General features: G+C 44.3%; 1 protein-coding gene across 10 annotated transcripts in view; it reads right to left on the bottom strand.

Moving 5' to 3' along the window:
• The window catches only part of ndrg4 (NDRG family member 4), a 279010-nt gene that overhangs the window by 127511 nt on the left and 125909 nt on the right, over positions 1-25590 (bottom strand). The window contains exon 1 of one of the 10 annotated variants that reach the window (XM_063066696.1): positions 1558-1710. The exons of the other annotated variants lie outside the window; for them this stretch is intronic. Coding sequence (XP_062922766.1) covers positions 1558-1578 — 21 coding nt within the window. The 5' untranslated portion in view covers positions 1579-1710. Of the gene's footprint in view, positions 1-1557; positions 1711-25590 lie in introns of those variants that run through there. 10 annotated transcript variants of the gene reach the window in all.

Below are 25590 nucleotides of genomic sequence, written 5' to 3'. Positions count from 1 at the left end.
TCACAATTAAATGCATTTCTCACATTTTACACACGCAAATTCTTGTATGTACATACAGCTAGCTACAAACTTCAAGGGATAAATATGCTAAGACATCTAACATGCAGTCATAGAAAAGCACATTCCAATACACACACGTCAAGAGATACACAATCTATATCTGTCCATAGGTAAACATGTATATGCCAATAGCAACGTGCATGCACATTATTACATACTGATTGTTATTGCCATGCTTTTTTAGGCAGCTGTATAGATTAAGGATGACTAACTTCCATTGGCTGCTGTGGGTTTTGAGTGGCTAATGAAGTCAATTTGGGATCCCCAGACATTTCCAAGAAAGGGGCAAGTGGCAGCCAAGAAGATGCACAGATGGATAATTTGTGAGTAGGCGCATTCCTTCTGCCACATACCCAGGGCCTCTCTGTGCTTCAAATGCATGGTCCTGAAGCTCCCAAGTGTTTCTTCCCACTTTGAGCCATGTGGTGGGCTAGAAGTCAGTAGAAATGTTGCATTTCCACATCCTTGAATATTTTCCTATCAGCATGATGATCTCTTCCTTTGACAAGAGCTCCCATGGGTATGCATGCAAAAGACATTTGTATTTTATGGCACCTTTAATAAAGTAACAGATTTCAGAATGCCATCAAACAAAATTTGACAGGAAGATTCCAGGTATTTAATCAGAATGCTATCAAACAAAACTTGACAGAGCCAATGAAGGAAATGAGGACAGGTTCAAACATTGAGTTAAGTTTTAAAGACCACCTTCAAATCCATGTATATCAGCACAAATGCTTGCCTTCTCAGATATGCATAATCATACAGCCACACACACGCACAATTACATGTAACGCATTCACCTATAAAGATTAACATCCTCTTCAAATGAACACTCGCTGACAAACAGCTACATGTAGAAACCCATACACATCAATCTGTACACAAAGTACATAAATTCCAAAACACCAATGTTCGTGTGACAAACTGTTCAATCTCATTGGACCATACAGTCCCTGCAACACACACTCAGCGGATAAAAGGCAAAGCCATTTGCAGAATGTCCTTGTACTGTGACTGGTGCTGTGTGGGCATGCAAACCTCATGGCAAACTGACTTTGCACAGACTGGTCAAAGAGCTGTTCCTGTACAAACACTGCAGGCAAGCTATAAACGCTGAAAATTAAATCAGTTTAGCTTTTCTCACATCTAACCAATTAAAGAGGGGTAGAGTACAGCTGCCACACGAGGCTCTCTATTCCACACACAAAGATCTGCAGCCTGTTCCAGATTTTTGCTTACTAATTCAAAAAAATTGACATCACAGCAGGTTCACGCTTTCAGTGCAAATAAAAAACCTCTTTGCACCTCACCCCCTTTCCCACAATCTACTAGAGCATTCAAAGCTAGTAACAAAGGCTGTTTGCCTGCACAGCTTGACCAGTTCCCGAATGCCAGTCTTTAATCACTAACGGAGGATGGATAGATGGATACACTCCATGTCCACGTCTGGGCACACCTCCTACCCACATCCCCTCCTTGTGGAGATCCACTTACCCCATCCCAGCACTCAGGCATCTTGAGATCAGATTAAGGGCACTGTTCCAGTTCAGCAGCCACAGAAATGTCCCGAATGCAGCGAAAGAAAAGCTCAGGCTCTATCACAGTCTTACAGCCTGTCACTCAGAAGCCATGCCTTTTATAGGAGCCCAGGGTTCTGCAGTCAATGGGCAGTGTGCAAAACTCAGCCATTGGTAGCTTTGCAAGGCTGAGTGCTCTGATTGGTTCTGAGACCGCTCATCTCCTTGTTCACTCTGTGTGTGTGTGTGTGCGTGTGTGTGTGTGTGTGTGTTGTGCACTGCCCCTCTCACGTTTGCCCTGCAAATCCAGTCCTTCTCATTTGTGTAGCTCCTGCGGCTGATGTGAATTTATATTGCTTTCAGAGGCACACAATGTTACAGCAATGCTCATCATCTCTCTCTGTGCAGCAGTTCTCACTGAACCCCACACTGCTTGAAAATTTGTTCTAAAGCATCAACCACAACAATCCACCGAACTAATCCTCTATTCCGCTCAGCACTCCACTGTAAATTGTCACCTTCCCTGCAACATAGTGAGGAATTACATATAACATGTGTATATGTGTGAGAAGGGGGGGAGAGAGAGAGGGGAGGGAGGGAGAGAGAGGAGGGAGGGAGAGAGAGGGGGGGAGGGAGAGAGAAGGGGAGGGAGAGAGAGGGGGAGGGAGAGAGAGGGGAGGAAGAGAGAGGGGAGGAAGAGAGAGGGGAGAAAGAGAGGGGAGGAAGAGAGGGGGAGGGAGAGAGAGGGGGAGGGAGAGAGAGGGGAGGAAGAGAGAGGGGAGGAAGAGAGGGGGAGGAAGAGAGGGGAGGGAGAGAGAGGAGGGGAGGGAGAGAGAGGAGAGGGGAGGGAGAGAGAGGGGAGGACGGGGAGAGGGAGGGGAGGGAGAGAAGAAGGGGTAAAATGGGAAAGAGGAAATGGAGGGAGCTGGAAAGAGAGAGAAAGGAGAAAGAGAGAGAAAAGGGAGAGGTGGATGAGAGAGAGAGAGAGAGAGGCAGGAAGGGGGAAAAGAAAGATGGAGGGAGAGGGAAGGGAAGGGGTGGGGTGAAAGAGGAAAGGAGAGAGGGTGGGGAGAGGGAGGAAAATAGAGAGAGAAATTTTTTGAGCCAGAGGGTCGTGGATTTATGGAATTCATTGCCACATACAGCTGTGGAGGCCCGATCATTGAGGGTGTTTAAGAAGAAATTGATAGGTATCTAATTAGTCAGGGTATCAAGGGATATGGGAAGAAAGCCAGAAATAGGAACTAGATGGGAGAATAGTTTAGCTCATGGTGGAGTGATGGCGCAGACTTGATGGGCCGAATGGCCTACTTCTGCTCCTTTGTCTTGTGATCTTGTGAAATTTATCCTTTGAAGTCTAATATAACCACTGTTGCATTGTAGAAAACCCAACCAATATATGCAGACTAAAGTACCAACAGCAGTATGTTATAGGCAGATTTTCTGTTTCTATGACACTGGCTGATGGATAAAGATTGGCCAGGAAAATTCTCTAAATGTGTAAAACAGTGCCATGAAATCTTTTACATCTCCCAAGAGTGTAGACAGAGCTTCATTTTCATGTGTCATTTGGAAGAATGCACCTCCTATGTCTTTATTTTATTTTCATTTAGAGACACGGCACAGTTGACCCAAACTGATGAAGGGGCCCGGCCGAAACTGTCGATTGTTCGTTTCCCTCCATAGATGCTGCCTGACCTGCTGAAGTCCCCTGGCATTTTGGGTGTGTTGCTTATGTAGGGTTCTCAGTAACATTAACTGTAATGTTAACAGTTAAGGCTAACAAAATGGCTTCTCTGTAGTGATATATGAAATAGTTCTCTGTAATGTTAAATGATGAGGTAATGTTTCTCTGTAGCTGCGACGTTTGGGTTAAAGTTACAGATAACAGGTAACTAACCAATGATGACCTGTTATGCTATCTGGTATGGGGGGAACCGAGAGAGAGTCAGCGGGCTTTTCAGCGAGGTAAGCGAAGAGAAAGGGCGAGTGCGGAAGCGGCTGGTGGATCCCGGACGGTGGTTACCGAAATTCGACGGTTCGGATGCTGTCGGAAGTTCAGAGGTCAATTGTGGATTGATCAGAAAGGTGTGAGCTCCAACGAATTATATTTTGTGCACAAGACTAATAAACTTACTGAGTGGCGCCTTTGTGTTATTTGTTTCTACTAACCACACCACGTAAAAGAGTTATAAAATGTAATCATTTAATCGTATCTTGTGTACTGTCTGATATTTTACGTTGTGGGTTTGTACCGGGGTGCATTACACAGCATCTACGCAAACGTAGACACAATTTGGTGGGCAGATGGCAGTTCCCCATAGACGACCGTGAGTCGACAGAACTGAGCGTTACATTTGTGGGCACTCATCCGGCGACTGAATTCTGTGGATGCTGTGTGATCACTTTGTTTAAAATTCAGTTGTGATGGCGACAGCAGATGCCAGCGATGGTGTGCGGCTGCGGGGGTGCCAGTGAGCAATGTGTGCGTGTTGAAGGGGGTGGAGACTAGTCTACTGGATGAAGTGTTACTTCGAGGTTTGAGTACGGTTAAAGCTGTTGGCAAAGTGGAAATTGTATCATGAAACTTTGATTTTGAGATGAGCACAGGCCTAGTGTTAGTGCAGACAAGCAAGGACATCCAAGGGGCGGAGTTGCCAGAGGAGATTGGCGTCCCAGGGGAGGCGGGACCATGCTGTCTGCAAGCTGTTGGGGAGGGAGGGAGGGGCCGGAGCTCAGCGAGCTGAGTCACTGGCGGATGAAGGAAGAAGGGTTAAAACTTTCCCTGGACAAGTGCCAGTTCTGCAAGACGTCTGTAGCAATGTTGGGCACATAATCTCACGGTATGGAGTAGCTACAGACCTGGCTAAGATAGAAGGCGGTGACCACTTCTATCTGGCCGAGGCCCCAGTCTCTGAGCGCTCTGCGCTCGCTCTTGGGATTCTGTGGTTATTATCGGAGATTCGAGAAGGACTATGCCAAAGTGAGTCACCACTTGAACAAGCTTCTGTGTGGTTACCCTCCCTTGGGAAAGAAAGGGAAAGGGAAAAGGGGATGAGACGTTGGAGAATATCTGGACCCATCAGAGTCCTTCGGACAGAGGTGGGATACAAAATGTGAGGAGGCTCTTAAATCACTGAAAAAGTTGCTGACCCAGGCACCGGTGCTGGCTTTTGCGGACCCCCGATTGCCCTATGGACTGCACACCAATGCCAGCCGAAAGGGATTAGGGGCCGTCCTGTATCAGGATCAGGGCACCCGGTTGAGGCCTGTAGTGTTTGTCATCCGGAGTTTGTCGCCCTCCAAGAGAAACTATCCCACCTACAAGTTGGAGTTCCTGGCATTGAAATGGGCGGTGGTGGATAAGCTGAGTGACTATCTCTACAGGGCCAAGTTTGAGGTGAGGACAGACAACAACCCACTCACTTACATCCTGACCTTGGCGAAACTGGATACTACCGGCCATCGGTGGTTGGCGGCATTGTCAGTATATGATTTCAGCCTGAAGTACCGGCTGGGGAGCTGGAATGTCGATGCGGACACTTTATCCCGACGGATGCATGAGGAACTGGAGAGGGACGAGGAGTGGGAGAGCATTCCTGCCCCTGGGGTGAAGGCCATGTGTCAGTTTGCTATCACCATGAAGGCCGAGGAAAAGGAGAGGCCAGATTGCACAGTGGACCCACTGGGGGCTTCTGATGATGCCCTACCCCCAGTTTACTGTGACCTGACTGCTCTGAAGACCAAACAGCTGCCAGAATTGAGTTCTGGGGAAGTGGCAGCTGCTCAGCGAGATGACCCAGGCATTGGCACTATTTGGTACGCAGTGGAAAAGGGGGATATGGCGCGGGCGGAGTAGATGAAGCATGTTTCGGTGCCTCCATTACTGAGGGAATGGCCTCAGTTGAAGTTGAAGCACAAATTTTTATACCGGGTAACGTCACCCCCGGACCGCATTTCAGGCAATTGGCTTTGCCTGAGAAGTATCGGAAGACTGCGTTGAAGTCACTGCATGATGGTTCCTGACATTTGGGGGTGGAAAAGACCTATGGATTGCTCATAGACCAGTTTTACTGGCCCAGAATGAAGTCGGAGGTTGAAGAATACTGCAGGTTATGCATTTGCTGCATACACCGGAAGAAACTGCCTTTGCAGGTCGCTCCTGTCACACTTGCAGAGTGCAGGGCCCCTGGACCTGGTGTGTATGGATTTTCTGTCTATAGAACCCGATGCCAGCAACACGGCGAATGTCTTAGTCATCACGGACCACTACACCAGATATGCTCAGGCTTTTCCTACCAAGGACCAGAGGGCATCTACGGTGGCAAAAGAGTGTTAAGGGAGAAGTATTTTGTGCATTATGGCCTTCCCCAGCAGATACATAGTGACCAGGGACGGGACTTTGAGAGTAAAATTATCTATGAGTTACTGGGCAAGCTGGGAGTTGAGAAATTGAGGACCACACCCTATCATCTGCAGTGTGATCCCCAGCCTGAGCAAAAAGAGCAGATGGAGTCAATATATTGGGCATCTAGTTCACTGTTACAACTGTACACGCAATGAAGCTACTGGGTATTCGCCCTATTATCTGATGTTTGGGCGCGAGGCGAGGTTGCACATTGACCTCTGTTTCGGTACTGACGCAGGTGACGTACCGCCGAAGCACTATCTGAAGTATGTGTCTGATATGAGGAGAGAGCTGAAAAGGGCTCACAAATTCAGGCAGAATCAGGGAAATAAGAGAAGGTATGACCAGAAAGTGAAGTTGTCACAACTCCTGCCGAGAGACCAAGTCTTCATAAGGAATTTGGGATTACCTGGAAAGCACAAGTTGGCTGACTGCTGGGCGGCCACACCCTATGTGGTGGAAAGTCAGATGCCAAACCTACCAGTTTTCCGGGTGAGGCACAGGGAGGGAAAGGGGCCTGTCTAGATTCTCTATCGGAACCACCAGTTTCCCGTGGGACAAGAGGTGCAGGTAGACCAAGAGCCCAACTTGGAGTCTACACCTAGTACGAGGACTTTGCGGAAGCGAGGGGCGATGGAACAGCCCACCGCGAAAGAGACTGGGCCAGGCCTAGCCCCTGAAAGGGATACTGATTCGGAGGATGATGATTCGGATGTGTGGTACATGCTGCTATTCGCAAGCTTCCCCATGACGGAGGAAGAGACTCCACGCCCTTCTCCCACTGCGTCAGGTGAGGTGAAGGGGGCTATTGGTAGGTAACAGGGAGTACAGCAGGACTCTGGAGGGGAGGAAGTGGGGTCTGAACCCAAGACAGGGGGCTCCGAGTTGCAGAGGGGTTTGAGTGACAGATCGCAGGAGGTTTCGCCAGGTAGCCCCAAAGTGTCTCCAGTAGTGTCTGAGCCAGAGGAGCTAGAAGAGGGGGTGCGGAGGTCTCAGAGGGTTAGGAACCCCCTGGATAGGTTGGCCTATGTAGTGCCTGGGGAGCAGGGTGTGATCTCTACTGGTTTGGGGAGTTACGGTACTGCTTTCTGCACTTGGACTGGGCTCTGTGTTTTGCAGGAGGGTTTGGCGAATTATCTGAACGTCATGAGGGCATGACTAAATTCGGTGGGGGGAGAATGTAGGGTTCTCAGTAATATTAACTGTAATGTTAATAGTTAACAAAACAGCTTCTCTATAGTGTTATATGAAATGGCTCTCTGTAATGTTAGGTGATGAGGTAATGTTTCTCTGTAGCTGCAATGCTTAGGTTAAAGTTACAGATAACAGGGAACAAACCAATGATGACCTGTTACGCGAGGGGTCCCCAACCTTTTTTGCATTGCGGACTGGCCGACCGGGGGGGGGGGGGTAGGGTTGCCAACGGACAAGAGTAGCAGTCAAATGCGTTGTTTACCCAAAAAGACTACCATGACCATGAAGCCTTGCACAGGCACCAGTGCGCATGCACATTGTGACCTGCCAATTTCTCCCCCCCCCCCGCCCCAGCAAATCCTTTTTGGCAATTTTGTTCATGGGGGTGGGTGTTAATCACTACTGGAATATAGGCGATAAGTGGGTAGTACACTCAATTTTGTATCTAAAAGGGTTTATCTAACGAATTTAATATTAAACACATAGCGCATATTTTCCTCGCATGAATATAGCGATAAGTCAATTATTAGGGGAGGACAGGGGAGCTTGAAGTAAGTGTTGAACAAACTTCCAGTAGAAGCGGTAGAAGCAGGTTTGATATTATCATTTAAAGAAAAATTGGATAGGCATATGGACAGGAAAGGAATGGAAGGTTATGTGCAGGTCGGCGGGACTTGGTGAGAGTAGCGTTCGGCACGGACGAGAAGGGCCAAGATGGCCTGTTTCCGTACTGTAATAGTTATACGGTCACTTATAAGTCAATAGCATCATAACATTTTAAGTAACATTTGGATATTAAACACACAGCACATATTTTCCCCGTATAAATATATAAAATCATTGCAACACACCAATATCACTGAACCAGTGGGAGCCCTGGGCTTGTGTCCCTGCAACAACACGGTCCTATTGAGGGGTGGTGGGAGGCAGCGATACTCGAAGGGGGTTCCTGATGTCCAGTCTATTCCGCGGTTTAGTTTTCGTTGCATTCATTGCAGAAAACTCCGCTTCGCAGAAAAAAGTTGGAAATGAAAGCAACGTTTTCAGTGCTTTCGTGGCTATCTCAGGATATTTAGCCTTGACTTTGATCCAAAATGCCGACAGAGATGTTATGTCAAACATACTTTTCAGCCCGTCGTCATTTGCAAGCTCGAGGAGTTGATCTCCTTCCCACCCTGACTCGGATGATGCGCGGGTCATGACCTCACATGCGCAACGGCTGATCAGTGGCCATGACAGGGAATGAGGAAAGGTGCAGCTGACTCATATCGCCAAATCATATCGCTTCCTCGCGGCCCAGTAGCACACGCTCTGCAGCCCAGTACTGATCCGCGGCCCGGTGGTTGGGGACCGCTGTGTTATGCTATCTGGTATGGGGGGGGGAACCGAGAGAGAGTCAGCGGGCTTTTCGGCGAGGCAAGTGAAGAGAAAGGGCGAGTGTGGGAGCGGCTGGCGGTTCCCGGACGGTGGATACCGAAATTCGACGGTTCGGATGCTGTCGGAGGTTCAGAGGTCGATTGTGGATTGATCGGGAAGGCGTGAGCTCCAACGAATTATATTTTGTGCACAAGACTAATAAACTTACTGAGTGGCGCCTTTGTGTTATTTGTTTCTACTAACCACACCACCTAAAAGAGTTATAAAGTGTAATCATTGTGTACTGTCTGATATTTTACATTGTGGGTTTGTACCGGGGTGCATTACACAGCATCTCCGCAAACGTAGACACAGTTTGGCGGGCAGATGGCAGTTTCCCCTGGACGAATGTGAGTTGATAGAGCTGAGTGTTACACTTAAGATTTCCAGCATCTGCAAAATCTCTTGTGTTTGTGATCTGAATGTACAGATCCCAGTTCATCTGATCACTGGAGTATGATGTGGACCTCTGGTACGTTACAGGACTGGTTTTCCAGAAGCCTGGACTGGCAATCCGGAGACTGGAGTAAAATCCCAAATGGCATCTACGGAGTTCAGTTTTTTTTTTAAAAGTCGAAAGTGTTTACATAATAACCTTGACTTACTAATGAAGGCCATGAAGAATGCGTTGTTGTAAAAATCCATCTGGTTCACTCATGCCCTTCGTGGAATGAAATCTGGTTACCCTGACCAGGCCTGGCTTCTGTATCTCCCAAGATCCACCCCAGCTGCTTGACTGTTAAATGACCTAGCAAGCCAGTCATCTTGCCACTAATTTCTCAAGGGTCATTAGGGTTGGGCAATAAATGCTGGTCTTGCCAGCCTTATACAGATCCTGAAAAAAATGAAAAAAAAGCTATTCATCCACAACGTTTCAAAGCCAGTTCACTCACATTACTGTTCAAGTCAAATGAACTTTTTTTTTAACCTCTGCACACTTGGGGGTTAATTCTGTAATACCATGCGCCCAGTAAGGTGGTGGTGGGATGGACCTTCTAAACCTTCTAAACCTTCTAAACATCAATTTATTTTATCTTATTTAGCACAGCACAGTAACAGGCCCTTCCAGCCCAGTGAGCCCACACTACAGCAGCGGTCCCCAACCACCGGGCCGCAAAGCATGTGCTACCGGGCCGCGAGGAAACGATACGAGTCAGCTGCACCTTTCCTCATTCCCTGTCAAGCCCACTGTTGAGCTTGAACGCATGCAAGGTCATTACTCGCGCGTCATCCATGTCAGCGCGGGAAGGAGATCAACTCCTCGAGCTTGCAAATGACGGCGGGTTGAAAAGCATGTTTGACATAACATCTCTACCGGCATTCTGGATCAAAGTCAAGACTAAATATCTTGAGATAGCCACGAAAGCACTGAAAACGTTGCTTCCATTTCCAACATTTTTCTGCGAAGTGGAGTTTTCTGCAATTAATGCAACGAAAACTAAATTGCAGAATAGACTGGACATAAGGAACCCCCTTCGAGTATCACTGTCTCCCATCACCCCTCGATGGCACTGCGTTGTTGCAGGAAAACAAGCCCAGGGCTCCCACTGATTCAGCAATATTGGTGCGTTGCAATGATTTTATATGTTCATACAAGGAAAATATGCGCTGTGTGTTTAATATCCAAATGTTACTTAAAATGTTATGATGCTATCGACTTAATTATATAACCATGTAACAATTACAGCACGGAAACAGGCAATCTCTGCCCTTCTAGTCCGTGTCGAACGCTACTCTCACCTAGTCCCACCGACTTGCACTCAGCCCACAACCCTCCATTCCTTTCCTGTCCATATACCTATTCAATTTTTCTTTAAATGATAATATTGAACCTGCTTCTGCCATTTCTACTGGAAGTTCATTCAACGTTTACTTCAAGCTTCCCTGATAATTGACTTATCACTATATTCATGCGAGGAAAATATGCGCTGTGTGTTTAATATTAAATTTGTTAGATAAACCCTTTTAGAAACGAAATTGAGTGTATTAGCCACTTATCACCTATATTCCGGTCTTGATTAACACCACCCCACCCCCACATCCCGAACAGAATCGCCAAAAACAATTTGCAGCAAAAAAAAAATCAGCAGGTACACGCATGCGCACTGGTGCCCGCGCAAGGCTTCATGGTCATTGTAGTCTTTCGCTGAGTAAACAATATATTTGACTGCTATTCTTGTCCGTTGTCAACCCTACCCCACCCCCCCCGGTCGGCCGGTCCGCAAGAATATTGTCGATAATAAACTGGTCCGCAGTGCAAAAAAGGTTGGGGACCCCCGCACTAGAGTACACCCATGTGACCAATTACCCTCCTAAGCCACAAGTCTTTGGAACATGTGAGAAAATTGGAGAAAATCTACATGGTCATGAGGAGAACATGCAAGCTCCTTACAAACAACAGCGGGAATTGAACCTGGGTCTGTGGCCCTGTAATAGTCTTACACTTACAGCTACACTACCATGCCGCACAATTTAGTCCCAACTGCCTTCAGGAAACCCGCCAGGTTTGAAGAATTTGCTACTTGTTCCACCTTACCCCCAAAATTAATTAATTCATGAAATAAAACAAAAATGCTGGAGACACTCATCCCTTCATTAGATCTATAATCTGCTAAATTAATTGAACCTCTTTCCACAAATGTTGTCTGACCTGAGTGTTTTCAGCACTTTATTTTTAGTTAACATTTCCAGCACCATCTGAACGGGAAGATGCTCAATCAGTACTCAGCTCAACAGCAAAGGAATGGCACGTATCACAGAAACCAGTAGGACTGGGACAACAGAGAGAAAGCAATGCTGAAAATCAAACCAGTGTGAGAGGTCATCTGGCTGCAGTTTGAGATTAATCTTCCCTTAGTATCATTGCCAAAGAATGGCACCAGGACAGCTGAAAAATTCCATCAAAGAATCATTTCATCATTTCAGAGGCAACTGAGGGAGAGCTATCCACAATCAATACTTTCTTTAATAGGCAGAACATAACTTTCCTTGTTGGATGACTTACTTCCAAATTTGAATTATAAAAGTATGTTTCACAGCCCTGTGTCAATAGGAAGAGAACTAATTTCAATAATCTACAAGAGGGCTATAACTAAAGAATACAAATCGTACACATTAAACTATTGCTTGGGAATTTAGCACAAACCTGTCTAAAAAGTTGAAGGAGCGAAAGCAAGTGTTGACCAGAACAGTGGCCCTCATTAATCTCTTCATGAGGTGCAGCTGTGGGTGATGAAGTATGGCAGAGGAATACAGAAGTGTCAGACCAATCACTAACCAGATACTTGCTCTGTTCAAACAAGAACTTAAGTGTTAGGACAGCATGGAGTGTGCTGGGATCTGGAAAATAATGCCTAATTAGGATCAGGAAATGGCTTTACAGTGGCTGACAACTTCACAACATTGAACTGGGCAAAGCTTCACCCTGATACACTTGAACAAGGCTAAATCATGAAAGAGATGCTGGGATAATGAATACAGCAGGGAGTGCCTAGAACAAGGAATACAGCAGAAAGTGCCTAGAACAAGAAGATATGCAATGAAATTTTTGCATTGACCCCTTTGTGTGGTCCTGGAGGTTTAACAGCTCACTTGTTCCAGAGAATCAATTATTTTCTGTGTACACAATCACCTATCCAGTACTGCTGGAGAAGGAATAATGGTTGCTTGTTCCCAAGGCCATGATTTTATTTTCCCCATACATGAAGAGAGTTTACCTGTGTAATGAATTTACTATTTAGTCCATGGACATACAGTACAGCTGAAGCAGAAGGGATTGTATTGTTTCCCCATCAATAAGATTCTCCCAAAACCCAAGATAGTATTGGCAACAGTTACCTTTTCCTTCATGAATCAAAAGTGACATTGTTTAAACGCAGGATTAGTCAATTATGAGAGAGGATACTGCACAAGAGTGCCAAAGTAACCAATTTACAGACAGAAGTTATATCACCTTTACTTTATGATATTTTATGGGGCCGGGATGTTTGGTGTCACCTTCTTGAAAAACCATAGTATATCTGTGAAAAAGCAAGAAGGTTAGAGAATTCCAGGCTTTGGCCCTGCTCTTAGTCACTGGTCAGCCTTTTGTTTCCATAATTTGGAAACAAATTTAGAGGGGAATGAGCAGGTTGTGTTTTCCCAGTCATGCCCATCCAGTAGTATAGCTCTCTGGTTTAGAAAGTACTGACAAACATGAGGAGGTATACAGGAGTGGGTCAGCTGGATGAGCGGTGTCACAACAATAACCTTACAATCAATGCCTTTGAGACTAGGGAATTGATTGGGGACTTCAGGGAGAGGAAATCAAGGCAACACAGACCATTTCTCATTGAGGGGGTCCCAGCAGTGAGAAGAGTGGACAGTTTCTAGTTCCTGGGTGTCAACACCTCTGAAGATCTATCCTGGGCCCAACAAAGAAAGCACACCAGTGGCCATACTCCAGCAGGAGCGAGAGGAGATTTGGTATGACTCCAGAAAATTTCTTCATATGCACCATGGAGAGCATTCTGCCTGCTTGCATCGCCGCCTGGTATCGCACAGGATTGGAAAAAACTGCAGAGGGTTGTAAACCCAGCCAGCTCCATCATGGGCACCAGTCTCTCCTCCATCAAGGACACCTTCAAAAAGCAGTGCCTCAAAAAGGTGGCATCCATCATTAAGGGCCGCCAGCACCCAGGACATGCTTTCTGTTCCTTACTTCCATCACAGAGGAGGTAGAGGAGCCTGAAGCAACACATTTCAACATTTTAGGAATAGCTTCTTACACATCTGGAGAAGAAGGATGCTTGTGAGAATGCAGTTCTTGGACTACAGTTCAGCATTCAACACCATAGCTCCATCCAGGCTTGACAAGAAGCTCGAAGACCTCGGCCTTCACCCTGCCTTGTGTAGCTGGATCCTGGACTTCCTGTCAGATCGCTGGCAGGTGGTAAGAGTGGGCTCCCTCACCTCTGCCCCTCAGGCTGTGTCCTAAGTCCTCTCCTTTACTCTCTGCAAACCCATGACTGTGTCACCACCCACAGCTCCAATCTGCTAATTAAATTTGCTGACAGCACTACATTGATTGGCCTGATCTCCTTGTTTTTACAAGGCAGCCTACAGGGAAGAAGTCACCACCCTGACACAGTGGTGTCAAGAAAATAACCTCTCCCTCAGTATCGCAAAAACAAAGGAGCTGGTTGTGAACTACAGGAAGAATGGAGACAGGCTAACCCCTATTGACATCAATGGATCTGAGGTTGAGAGGGTGAACAGCTTTAAGTTCCTCAACATACGCATCACCGAGGATCTCATGTGGTCTGTACATACCGGCTGTGTGGTGTAAAAGGCACAACAGTACCTCTTTCATCTCAGACGGTTGAAGAAGTTTGGTACGGGCCCGCAAATCTTAAGAATTTTCTACAGGGGCACAATTGAGAGCATCCTGATCGGCTGCATCACTGCCTGGGATGGGAATTGTGCTTCCCTCAATCGCAGGACTCTGCAGAGAGAGGTGCAGACAGCACAGCGCATCTGTAGATGTGAACTTGCCACTATTCAAGACACTTACAAAGACAGGTGTGTAAAAAAGGCCTGAAGGATCATTGGGACACCCGAGTCACCCCAACCACAAACTGTTCCAGCTGCTACCATCCAGGAAACGGTACCGCAGCACTGATAGGACCAACGGCTCCAGGACAGCTTCTTCCACCAGGCCATCAGGCTGCTTAACTCGTGCTGATACAGCTATATTTCTATGTTATATTGACTGTCCTGCTGTATATACTATTTATTACAAATTACTATAAATTACATATTGCACATTTAGATGGAGACATAACATAAAGGTTTTTACTCTTCATGTATATGAAGGATGTAAGTAAGAAAGTCAATTCAAATCAATTCTTCCTCTCTGCCAGCAGATTTCTGAATGGACATTGAACCCATGAACACTAACTCAATATTTTTGCTCTCTTTTTGCATTACTTAATTAATTTTTTAAACCTATTTCTTATTGTAGTTTTGTAGTATACTTTATGTACTGTACCATACTGCTGTCGCAAAACAACAAATTTCACAACATAGGTCAGTGATAATAAACCCAATTCTGATTCTGAATCCAGGACAAGCTGTGCAGTGCACTTTGTAGGTAGAACACACAGTAGCCCCAGGACACAGCAACGGTGAGCAAGATGTCAAACTGACTCTGCTTTGTGTTTATCTGGTGCCCAGCTTCCTGAGTATTGTGAAGCTGCAGTCACTCTGACAAGTGGAAGTGATCCCTGACACTCCCGAGCTTGCCTTAAAGGAAAGGCCTGAGCAAGCCACCCGATGCAGAATACATACGTCCATTCTCTGTTCTATCCTTGTATTCACAGTATTAATGGAGCTTGTCAGTTGACGCCTCAGGATATTGATCATGATTACCTCAGCAAAGGTAATACCTTTAGTTGTCAAGAGTAAGTGGACAGAACCTCTTGTTAAATATGGTCTTTACCAGACAAATGTACAATGCAGCTGCTGCCTGCCACTTAATAGTTTCCATGCTTGAATGTCTCTGTCTTGCTGCAAGCATACAGGGGCTACTTCGTTTTCTGAGGAGTTAGAAATGCAACTAAATAACAATGAATCCACTGCAGAAAAGTTCAGGAAAACTGGATGCTTAAAAAGATCTGGGAGTAAACAACACAAACGTCCTGACAAAATAACAGTTGCATAACGTCTGCTCCACAACAATGAATTCAGATTCCCATCACACTTTGAAAACACAGCAGCTTCAGTAAAAAAGTAGGCCATCACGTTTAGTGAGGTCAGATGCTGCAGTTTGCAGTTTGGTGGAACTGAAGCCCAAATGAGATCCTAAGGTGAATTATCAACCTTAACTCTTCTGATTTCACAGGTTGCTGCTAATTTGGAGGCTATATTTTTGTATTTACACTGAGGCACAAAGCCCACAGTTTTTCAGCAAAAGTCTTCCAGAAACATGGGCTGCAAAATTAAGTGATTTAGCAGATGCTTTGAGTCTAAACAAGCTAATACCTGGTCAGTTTGGTTCACAATAGACTCTGGTGTCACACAAGGAAGAGCTCAGTGATGGCAAGACTAAACTGATACAAATTGATAGTAATCAGTAGTAAATAACTCCATTATTGTATTGAATATGGTGAAGAATGTCCTGCGTATGACTTTAAACTGCAACCGGTGATGAGGCTCTGATTGGGGACTTCCAGAGCTTTGGGGAAAGTGAAGTTACCCCTTAGTCATTCATTGCTCCCAGGGCCACTCTGACCCGGAACGGTAGCACCTGCAAGGGTTCCTGCTCAGGGTACGAGCGAAGGCCAACGGCAGATCCGGCAGGTTCAGTAACTGAACTTATGACAGAGAAGGCAGATGAGCTAGGACCTCAAATGTCAACGCTATAGTACAGGTAGATGAACATATGGGAAGAGAAATGGTGATCTCTTTAGTTCGCCCAACGGTAGGCAATAGCAAACCACCGTTGCTAGATACTAGGTTTTCTAGAATCGATTTGCTGAGAAAACCATGGTCAAACTCACAAAATGTATCACACAACAACAGCGTCAAGAGGATCTTCAAGACAATTCTGAAGACGCTTTGCTTGATAGGGTTTATTCTGGTCAGATGGGGATCCCCGACCGTCATCAAGGTAGTGCTCACAAAATTCAAGTAACACAAAAGAAGATTATTGCCACTTGGATGTAAGAACCCTATATCAAGCAGGAAGATTGGACAATGTGATAAATGAAATGGAAAGACTAAAGATTAACATCATGGGAATTAGCGAAGTTCGTTGGATAGGTGCTGGAACATGTGAGAATAGAAATAAAACACTAATTTATTCTTGTGAAATATCCCATACTAATGGAGTACGAATTCTTATGGATGAAAACATGGCAAAAAGTGTTTTAGGACATTGAGCAATATCAGAAAGAGTGCTCTTTGTTAGATTCAGAGGACAACCATTTGATTTAGCAATTATACAGGTATATGCACCAACAACAGATGTAACAAATGAGGATATAGATAAATTCTATGAAGAGCTTGAACAAGCAAAGAATGGATGCAAATCTCAAGATATTGTTATTGTCACGGGAAATCTAAATGCTAAAGTAGGACAAGGTGCTGATGGAAATAGCATAGGAAAATTTGGACTATGGGAAAGAAATGAAAGAGGTGAGAAATGGGTAGAATGGTACAAGATGAATAATCAGGTCATTATGAATACCTACTTTAAAAATCATCCAAGACGCTTGTGGACCTGGAAAAGTCCAGGTGATAACACTAGAAATCAAATTGACTTTATTACTATAAACCAAAGATTTAGAAACTCAGTGACTCAATGCAAAACATATCCAGGAGCAGACTGCAATAGTGACCATAACCCAGTAGTATGTCATGTAAAAGTAAAACTTAAAAAACTAAAGAAGCAAAAACCCGAACAATCCCTTGACTAATTGCAATTAATTAAAGAAGAAAACTTAAGACAAAAATTTACAATTGAAGTAAGGAATAGATTTCCAAGTCTAGAAATAGAATCTGTTGAAGATGATAGCAATCATGTAGAAATGAAATTTAACTCCCTAAAGGATGCCTTGGTCGAATCAGCAAAGTCAGTAATTCCTAAAAATGAAAAAGAACAAAGAATAAATGGATGACAGATGAAATCAAAAATCTAATGGAAGAAAGGAGATGGAAGAAAGCAAATCCTATAGAATATAAGTCCTTAGAGCAAAAAGTTAAAAGCTTATGTCAAAAAGTCAAAGAAGAATGGTTAAACCAGGAATGTGAGCAAATAGAAAGAATCCCTATTACTGATACAAAAAGGTTACATCAACAAATCAAGAATATCACCGGTAAAAAGCTCCTCTGTTCTTTACGTGGATGTTTGAAAGCAAAGGACGGTACCATTATCATGGAAAAAGATGAGATTATGAACAGATGGACTGAGTATATTCAGGAATTGTTTGAAGACGATCAAGGAGAAAAACCAGAAATTAAGAAAAACATTGAAGGTCCAAGTATTTTAAAATCTGAAGTTCGTAATGCAATAAATAAGATGAAGAAAGGTAAGGCAGCAGGTCCTGATGAGTTAGTAATAGAACAAATTATTGCCCTTGAAGATCATGGAATTGAAAAACTTACTGATTTAATCAATGACATTTATGACACTGGAATAATTAGATTAGATTAGATTATGAAGACACGCAGTCCTCTTTTATTGTCATTTAGTAATGCATGCGTTAAGAAATGATACAATATCTCCTCCGGTGTGATATCACAAAACACAGGACAGACCAAGATTGAAAAAAAACTAACAAAACCACACAATTATAACATATAGTTACAACAGTGCAACAATACCATAACTTGATGAAGAAGTCCATGAGCACAGTAAAAGTTCAAAGTCTCTCAAATGTCCCACATCTCATGCAGACGGGAGAAGGAAGAAAAACTCTCCCTGCCATACCCGACCACAGTCCGACTCTGAGTCATCCGAAAACTTCAAGCTCTGATCAGCTCTCCAACACCGAGTACTGAGCGCCATCTCTATCCCAACAATTCGACCTCCATCTCGGTCGCCAACAGCAGGCAAAGCCGGGGATTTTGAGGCCTACCCTCCGAAAGATTCCCAACCGCGCAGTAACGACAGCAGCGAACAAGCATTTCAGAAATTTTTCCAGATGTTCCTCTGTGCTTTCATGTCCATCTCCATCAAATCAGAATTGTCCACGGCCCCTATTTAACAGATACGATATCATTTTTCACCGGAGGGCTGCGCACCAGAAGAAATGAAAAAATCATTATTTATCACTCTTCCTAAGAAAGCTGGAGCAATAGAATGTGAATTACATAGGACCATAAGTTTAATGAGTCATATCACCAAGATACTTCTAAGAATTTTGATGACAAGAGCTAAAAGTAAGATACAAGCTGAAATAGGTAAAGAACAATGTGGTTTTATGAAAGACAAAGGTACAAGAAACGCATATTGATGTTAAGGATACTATCAGAATGAGCTATTCAAGTGCAAAAAGATTTGTTTGTTTGTCTTATCAACTACACAAAGCATTTGATAAAGTGAAGCACAATGAGTTATTTGAAATATTACAGAAACCTCTAGATCTAGATTCGAAAGACCTCCACCTAATCGGAAATCCATACTGGGAACAAACTGCCGCTGTAACAATAGATGGAGAAGTGAGTCAGTTTACGAAAATCTAGAGAGGCGTTAGACAAGGGTGTGTTTTCTCCCCTGATTTATTTAAAGTGTACAGTGAAACAATATTACAAAAATAAGAGACATATTGGGAATCAAAGTTGATGGTGAAAACATCAATAATTTCAGATATGCAGATGACACTGTGTTAATTGCAAGTACAGAGGAAGAACTACAAAACTTAATTGATATAATTGTTGAAGAAAGTACAAAAATGGGTCTATCTATCAATTGCAAAAAGACAGAATGTATGGTGATATCCAAAAAGAAGAGAATCCTATCTGCAGGCTGAGAAAAAACGGGGAAGACATAAAATAAGTACAGATGGCAGGTGCGACATGGACATCAGAAGAAGAATAGGAATGGTAAAAGACACCTTTACGAGAATGAAGAGTATACTGACCAATACTAAACTAGGCATGACAACCCACCTCAGAGTTCTGAAATGTTATGTTTATCCAGTTATGTTATATGGCTTAGAATGTATGACAATATCTAGTAACATGAGGAAATGAATTGTAGCAGCAGAGATGTTGTTTTTGAGGAGGTTGCAAAGAATATCCTGGACAAAACGAATAATGTAACGAGGATGTCATGAACGAAGCAAACACAAAATGAGAAATAATGTATGAGATCATGAAAAGGCAACTTAACTTCATTGGACATGTGATTAGGAAAGAGGAGTTAAAATGCACGGTGATTATGGGAAAGATTGAAGGGAAGAAAGCAAGAGGAAGGCAAAGACAAATGATGATGGAGACAGCAGCCAGAGAACTGGAAATGAATACCAATGAACTGATCCACTTGACCCGAAACAGGAGTGTGTGGGCCATGGCAGCCAAAGCTCAAACTGGGCACAGTACCTGATGATGATGGCGAAGAGGGTAAACAACATAATGGTGCAGTAGTTAATTCTATTCTCTCACAGCTCCAAAAAAGTAGATTCAATCCTGACCTCAAGTGCTGTCGTTAAGAGTCTACATGCTCCCTACAGAAGAGAAAATGACAATACAGTACAGGCCCTTCAGCCCATTATGCTGTACCAGCCTTTTAATCTATTCTAAGATCAATCTAACCCTTCTTCCTACATAACCTTCCATTTTTCTGTCATTATGTGCCTATCTAATAGTTTCTTAAATGCCCCTAATATATCTGCCTCTATCACCACGCCTGGCAAGGTGTTCCATGCACCCAACACTCTGTGCAAAATGAAATTAGCTTTGACATCTGTCTATACTTTCTTTTAATCATCTTGAAATTATTCCTCCTCACATTAGCTATTACTGCCCTGGCTAATCCACTCGATCTATGCTCTTATCCTCTTGTAAATGTCTGCCAAGTCACTTCTCATCCTGACGAAGGGTCTCGGCCTGAAACGTCGACTGCGCCTCTTCCTATAGATGCTGCCTGGCCTGCTGCGTTCACCAGCAACTTTGAATTTCCAGCATCTGCAGAATTCCTGTTGTTTGCACTTCTCATCCTCGTTCGCTCCAAAAAGAAAAGCCCTAACTCAGCCAACATAGCCTCATAACACTCACTCTCTACTCTAGGTATTATTCTGGTAAGTCTCCTCTGCAGCCTCAATAAAGCTTCCTTTTCCTTCCCATAATGAGGCGACCAGAACTGAACACACTATTCTAAGTGTGGTCTAGCCAGTTTCCTGTAGAGCAAACTTACCTCACAGCTCTTGAACTCAATCCACCAACTAATGAAAGCCAACACACCATACACCTTCTTACCCACCCTAGCAACTTGAATGACAACTTAGGTGGATCCATGGAGGTGGAGCCTAAGTTTCTTCTGTTCCTCCACACTGCTAAGAATCTTGCCATTAACCCTGCACTCTGTCTTCAAATTGGACCGTCCAAAGCGAATCTCTTCACACTTGTCTGGGTTGAACTCCTCCTGCCACTTCACTTCTCTTTTTGAATAGGTTCATAAATGATCCCTTGGTGTAGGTTAACGGAACAGTGTGGCACAGAAACAGGTTCTTTGGCCCACAATGTCTGTGCTAACCATTCAGCCAACTCCAATTAATCCCATCTGCCTGAACATGGCCCGTTTCCTTCCACTGCTCATGTGCCTGTATAAATGCCTTTTAATGATTGATATTGTATCTGCTCTGCTTCTACCAGTTCCTCAGCAGTTTGTTCGAGGCACTTACCACTCTGTGTAAAAAAAATCTTGTCTCATAACTCTCCTTTAAGCTCTCTCTGCACCCCCCGCCCCACCTGAAAGTCCTTGAGTATTTCACATTTCCATCCTGGAGAGAAAGACTCTGATCATCCATCTAATCTAATGTCTTAATTTTATATACTTCTACCAAGTTACTCCAAAGGTTCTGGCTCTCCAGAGAAAACATTTCTAGTTTGTTCTACCTCTCCTGACAGCCAATATCCTCTAATCCTGGTGAACCTCTTCTGCACCATCTCCAAAGCCTGCACATTCGTACTCTAAATCAGAAATGCACACAATACTCTACATTTGACCTAACCAAAGTTTTGTACAGTTGTAACATGACTTCCTGATGTTTTATACTCAAAATACTGATCTCTGAATGTAAAAATGCCTTACACCTTCCTTAAAATGCAACACGTTACCACTTTCAGGAAACTTATGGTCTCGCAACCCCAAGATTACTCGGTATATCAATGCATCTAAGGGCCCCGCCACAGTGCCTGCAAAATGTATTCACTACCACTCCCCCCCCACCCCAGAAGCTCACATGTTTTATTGTTTTACAGCATCGAGTCACTATGGATTTAATTTGGCTTTTTGACGCTCATCAACAGAAAAAGAATCTTTCATGTCAAAGTGAAAACAGATGTCTACAAAGTGATCTAAATTAACTACAAATATAAAAGAGAAAATAATTGATTGTATAAGTATTCACCCCCACCCCCCACCATTTAATATGGCGCACCATATCGTCACAGGTGCAGCCATTTGGTTTTAGAAGTCACATAATTAGCTAAATGGAGATCTGTTTTTATAGACCTGTGTGCAGTCAAGGTGTTTCAATTGACTGTAATAAAAATACACCTGTGTATGGAAGGCCCAATTGCCGCGAGTCCGTATCCTGGCAAACTACACCTTGAAGACAAAAGAACACTCCAAGCAACTCTGCAAAAAGGTTGTTGAAAAGCACAAGTCAGGAGATGGATACAAGACGATTTCCAAGTCACTGAATATCCCCTGGAGTGCAGTTAATTCAATCATCAAGAAATGGAAAGAATATAGCTGTAAATCTGCCTTCAGCAGGACATTCTCAAAAACTGAGTGACCATACAAGAAGGGAACTAGTGAGGGAGGCCACCAAGAGACCTATGACAACTCTGGAGGAGTTACAAGCTTCAGTGGCTGAGATGGGAGAGAGTGCACATACAACGGCTGTTGCCCAGGTTTTTCACCAGTTGCAGCTTTATAGGAGAGTGACAAAGAGAAAGCCACTATTGAAAAAAACTCACATGAAATCTCAGCTAGAGCTTACCAGAAGGCATGTGGAAGACTCAGAACTCAGCTGGAAAAAGGTTCTATGGTCTGATGAAACCAAAATTGAATTTTTTGGCCATCAGACTAAATGTTATGTTTGGTGTAAGCCAAACACTGCACATCATCAAAAACACACCATTCCTACTGTGGTAGCTGCATCATGCATTGGAGATGCTTCACTGCAGCAGGCCCTGGAAGGACTGTGAAGGTAGAGGGTAAAATGAACGCAGCAAAATACAGGGAAATCCTGGACAAAAACTTGATGCAGTCTGCAAGAGAACTGCGACTTGGGACAAGATTTGTTTTCCAGCAAGACAATGACCCCAAGCATAAAGCCAAAGCTACACAGGAATGGCTTAAAAACAACAAAGCTAATGTCCTGGAGTGGCCAAGTCAGAGTCCAGACCTCAATCCAATTGAGAATTTCTGGCTGGATTTGAAAAGGGCTGTTCACTCACGATCCCCATGCAATCTGACAGAGCTTGCACAGTTTTGTAAAGAAGAATGGAGATACATTGCAGTGTCCAGATGTGCAAAGCTGACAGAGACCTGTCCACACAGACTCAAGGTTGTAATTGCTGCCAAAGGTGCAACTACTAAATACTGACTTGAAGGGGGTGAATACTTAAGCAATCAATTATTTTGTGTTTAATTTGTAAATAATTTATATCGGTTTCTAGAGATCTGTTTTCTCTTTGACAGAAGAGAGTCTTTTTCTGTTGATTAGTGTCAATAAATCCAAATTAAATCCACTGTGATTCAATGCTGTAAAACAATAAACCATGCAAACCTCCAAGGAGTGAATACTTTTTACAGGCACTTTATTTGCTGTATACTTTCCTTTCATTTGTGATCTTCAGCTCCTGAAGGACCGTGTTGAGGCACTGGAGAGGCAACTGGATGACCTCAGGTTCATCCGGGAAACAGAGATTTTTGTGGACAAGACCTGCAGCGAGATCGTTACACCGAAGATACCGGAAGAGAGAAGGGGGGGTGACGATGAGGAAGGGATGGACGCTTGGAGTACAGGACACCACGGGGGATGTACCTCTTGAAAACAGGTTCACCTACTTGGAAGCCGTCGGGACAGAAGTCAGTGCCAGTCTGAGAGGCGGACGGGTCTGCGAGTCAAAAATTGGTGCTGAAATAAAGCCGAGGAGACAGACGTCAGGCAGAGCCGTGGTAGTAGGGGACTCCATAGTGAGAGGTACAGATAGGGGTTTCTGCGGCAACAAGCGAGATTTAAGGATGGTGTGTTGCCTCCCTGGTGCCAGGATCCAGGACATCACAGATCGATTGCAGGGCATCCTCAAGGGTGAAGATGATCAGCCAGAGGTGGTGGTGCATGTCGGCGCAAATGACGTCAGGAAGAAGATGAGAGACATTTTGCAGCGTGACTTCAGAGAACTCGGAAGAAGGCTGAAAAGCAGGACCTCCAGGGTGGTTATCTCGGGTTTGCTTCCAGTTCCTTGTGCAGGAGAGGACAGGAACAGGGAAATCGGGGATCTGAATGTGTGGCTGAGGAGCTGGTGCGGGAAGCAGGGATTTAGATTCTTGGACCACTGGGATCTGTTTTGGGGTAAGGATGAATTGTACAGAAGAGACGGGTTGCACCTTAACAGACGGGGAATCAGCATTCTGGCAGGCAGGTTTGCCACTGCTACACGGGTGTGTGTAAACTGAGTAGTTGGGGGGGGGAGGCGGGAGGGGATGAACTGGAAATATAAGGTGGAGTTAAAGGGAAAGAGAGAATAAGAAAAGTTAAGAAAGACAACAGAATTAAAGGGGCAGAAAGATCAGGAAGGGATCGGAGAGTATGGGCGAATGCAATAGGAATCGATGTGAAAGGTGAGGGGAGTAAAAGTATTACTTTAAAAGGATTAAAAGTATTATATATGAATGCACAGAGTATAAGAAATAAAGTGGATGAGCTTGAGGCTCAGTTGGAAATTGGCAAGTATGATGTTATGGGAATAACAGAGACATGGCTGCAAGAGGACCAGGGCTGGGAAATGAATATTCAGGAATATACATCCTATCGAAAGGACAGACAGGTTGGCAGAGGGGGTGGGGTGGCTCTGCTGGTGAGGGATGAAATTCAGTCCCTTGCGAAGGGGGGACACAGAATCAGGAGATGTAGAGTCAGTATGGATAGAACTGAGAAACTGTAAGGGCAAAGAGACCCTGATGGCAGTTATCTACAGGCCCCCAAACAGTAGCCTGGATATAGGGTGCAAGTTAAGTCAAGAGTTAAAATTGGCATGTCGCAAAGGTAATTCTACAGTTGTTATGGGGGATTTCAACATGCAGGTAGACTGGGAAAATCAGGTTGGTACTGGACCCCAAGAAAGAGAGTTTGTGGAATGCCTCAGAGATGGATTCTTAAAGCAGCTTGTATTAGGGCCTACTAGGGAGAAGGCAATTCTGGATTTAGTGTTGTGTAATGAGCCAGATTTGATAAGGGAACTCGAAGTAAAGGAGCCATTAGGAGGTAGTGACCATAATATGATAAGTTTTAATCTACAATTTCAGAGGGAGAAGGGAAGATTGGAAGTGTCAGTATTACAGTTGAACAAAGGGGACTATGGACACATGAGGGAGGAGCTGGCAAAAATTGACTGGAAAGATACCCTAGCAGGGTCCCTAGTGGAACAATAATGGCAGGAATTTCTGGGAATAATACAGAAGGTCTAGGATCAGTTCATTCCAAAGAGGAAGAAAGGTTCTAAGGGGAGTAAGGGGCGGCCGTGGATGACAAGGGAAGTCAAGGACAGTATAAAAATAAAGGAGAGGACGTATAACATAGCAAGGATGAGTGAGAAGCTAGAGGATTAGGAGACTTTCAAGGAGCAACAGAAGATAACTAAAAAGGCAATATGGGGGGAAAAGATGAGGTACGAAGGTAAAGCACATCAAAGTTGCTGGTGAACGCAGCAGGCCAGGCAGCATCTGTAGGAAGAGGTGCAGTCGACGTTTCAGGCCGAGACCCTTCGTCAGGACTAACTGAAGGAAGAGTGAGTAAGGGATCCCTTACTCACTCTTCCTTCAGTTAGTCCTGACAAAGGGTCTCGGCCTGAAACGTCGACTGCACCTCTTCCTACAGATGCTGCCTGGCCTGCTGCGTTCACCAGCAACTTCGATGTGTGTTGCTTGAATTTCCAGCATCTGCAGAATTCCTGTTGTTAGGTACGAAGGTAAGCTAGCCAAAAATATAAAGGAGGATAGTAAAAGCTTCTTTAGGTATGTGAAGAAGAAAAAATTAGTTAAGACCAAAGTTGGGC

Source organism: Mobula hypostoma, chromosome 14, assembly GCF_963921235.1.
Source record: "Mobula hypostoma chromosome 14, sMobHyp1.1, whole genome shotgun sequence".
Classification (NCBI taxonomy): Eukaryota; Metazoa; Chordata; class Chondrichthyes; order Myliobatiformes; family Myliobatidae; genus Mobula; species Mobula hypostoma.
Note: the sequence above shows the minus strand (reverse complement) of the source record. Positions and strands in the feature narration are given on the sequence as shown.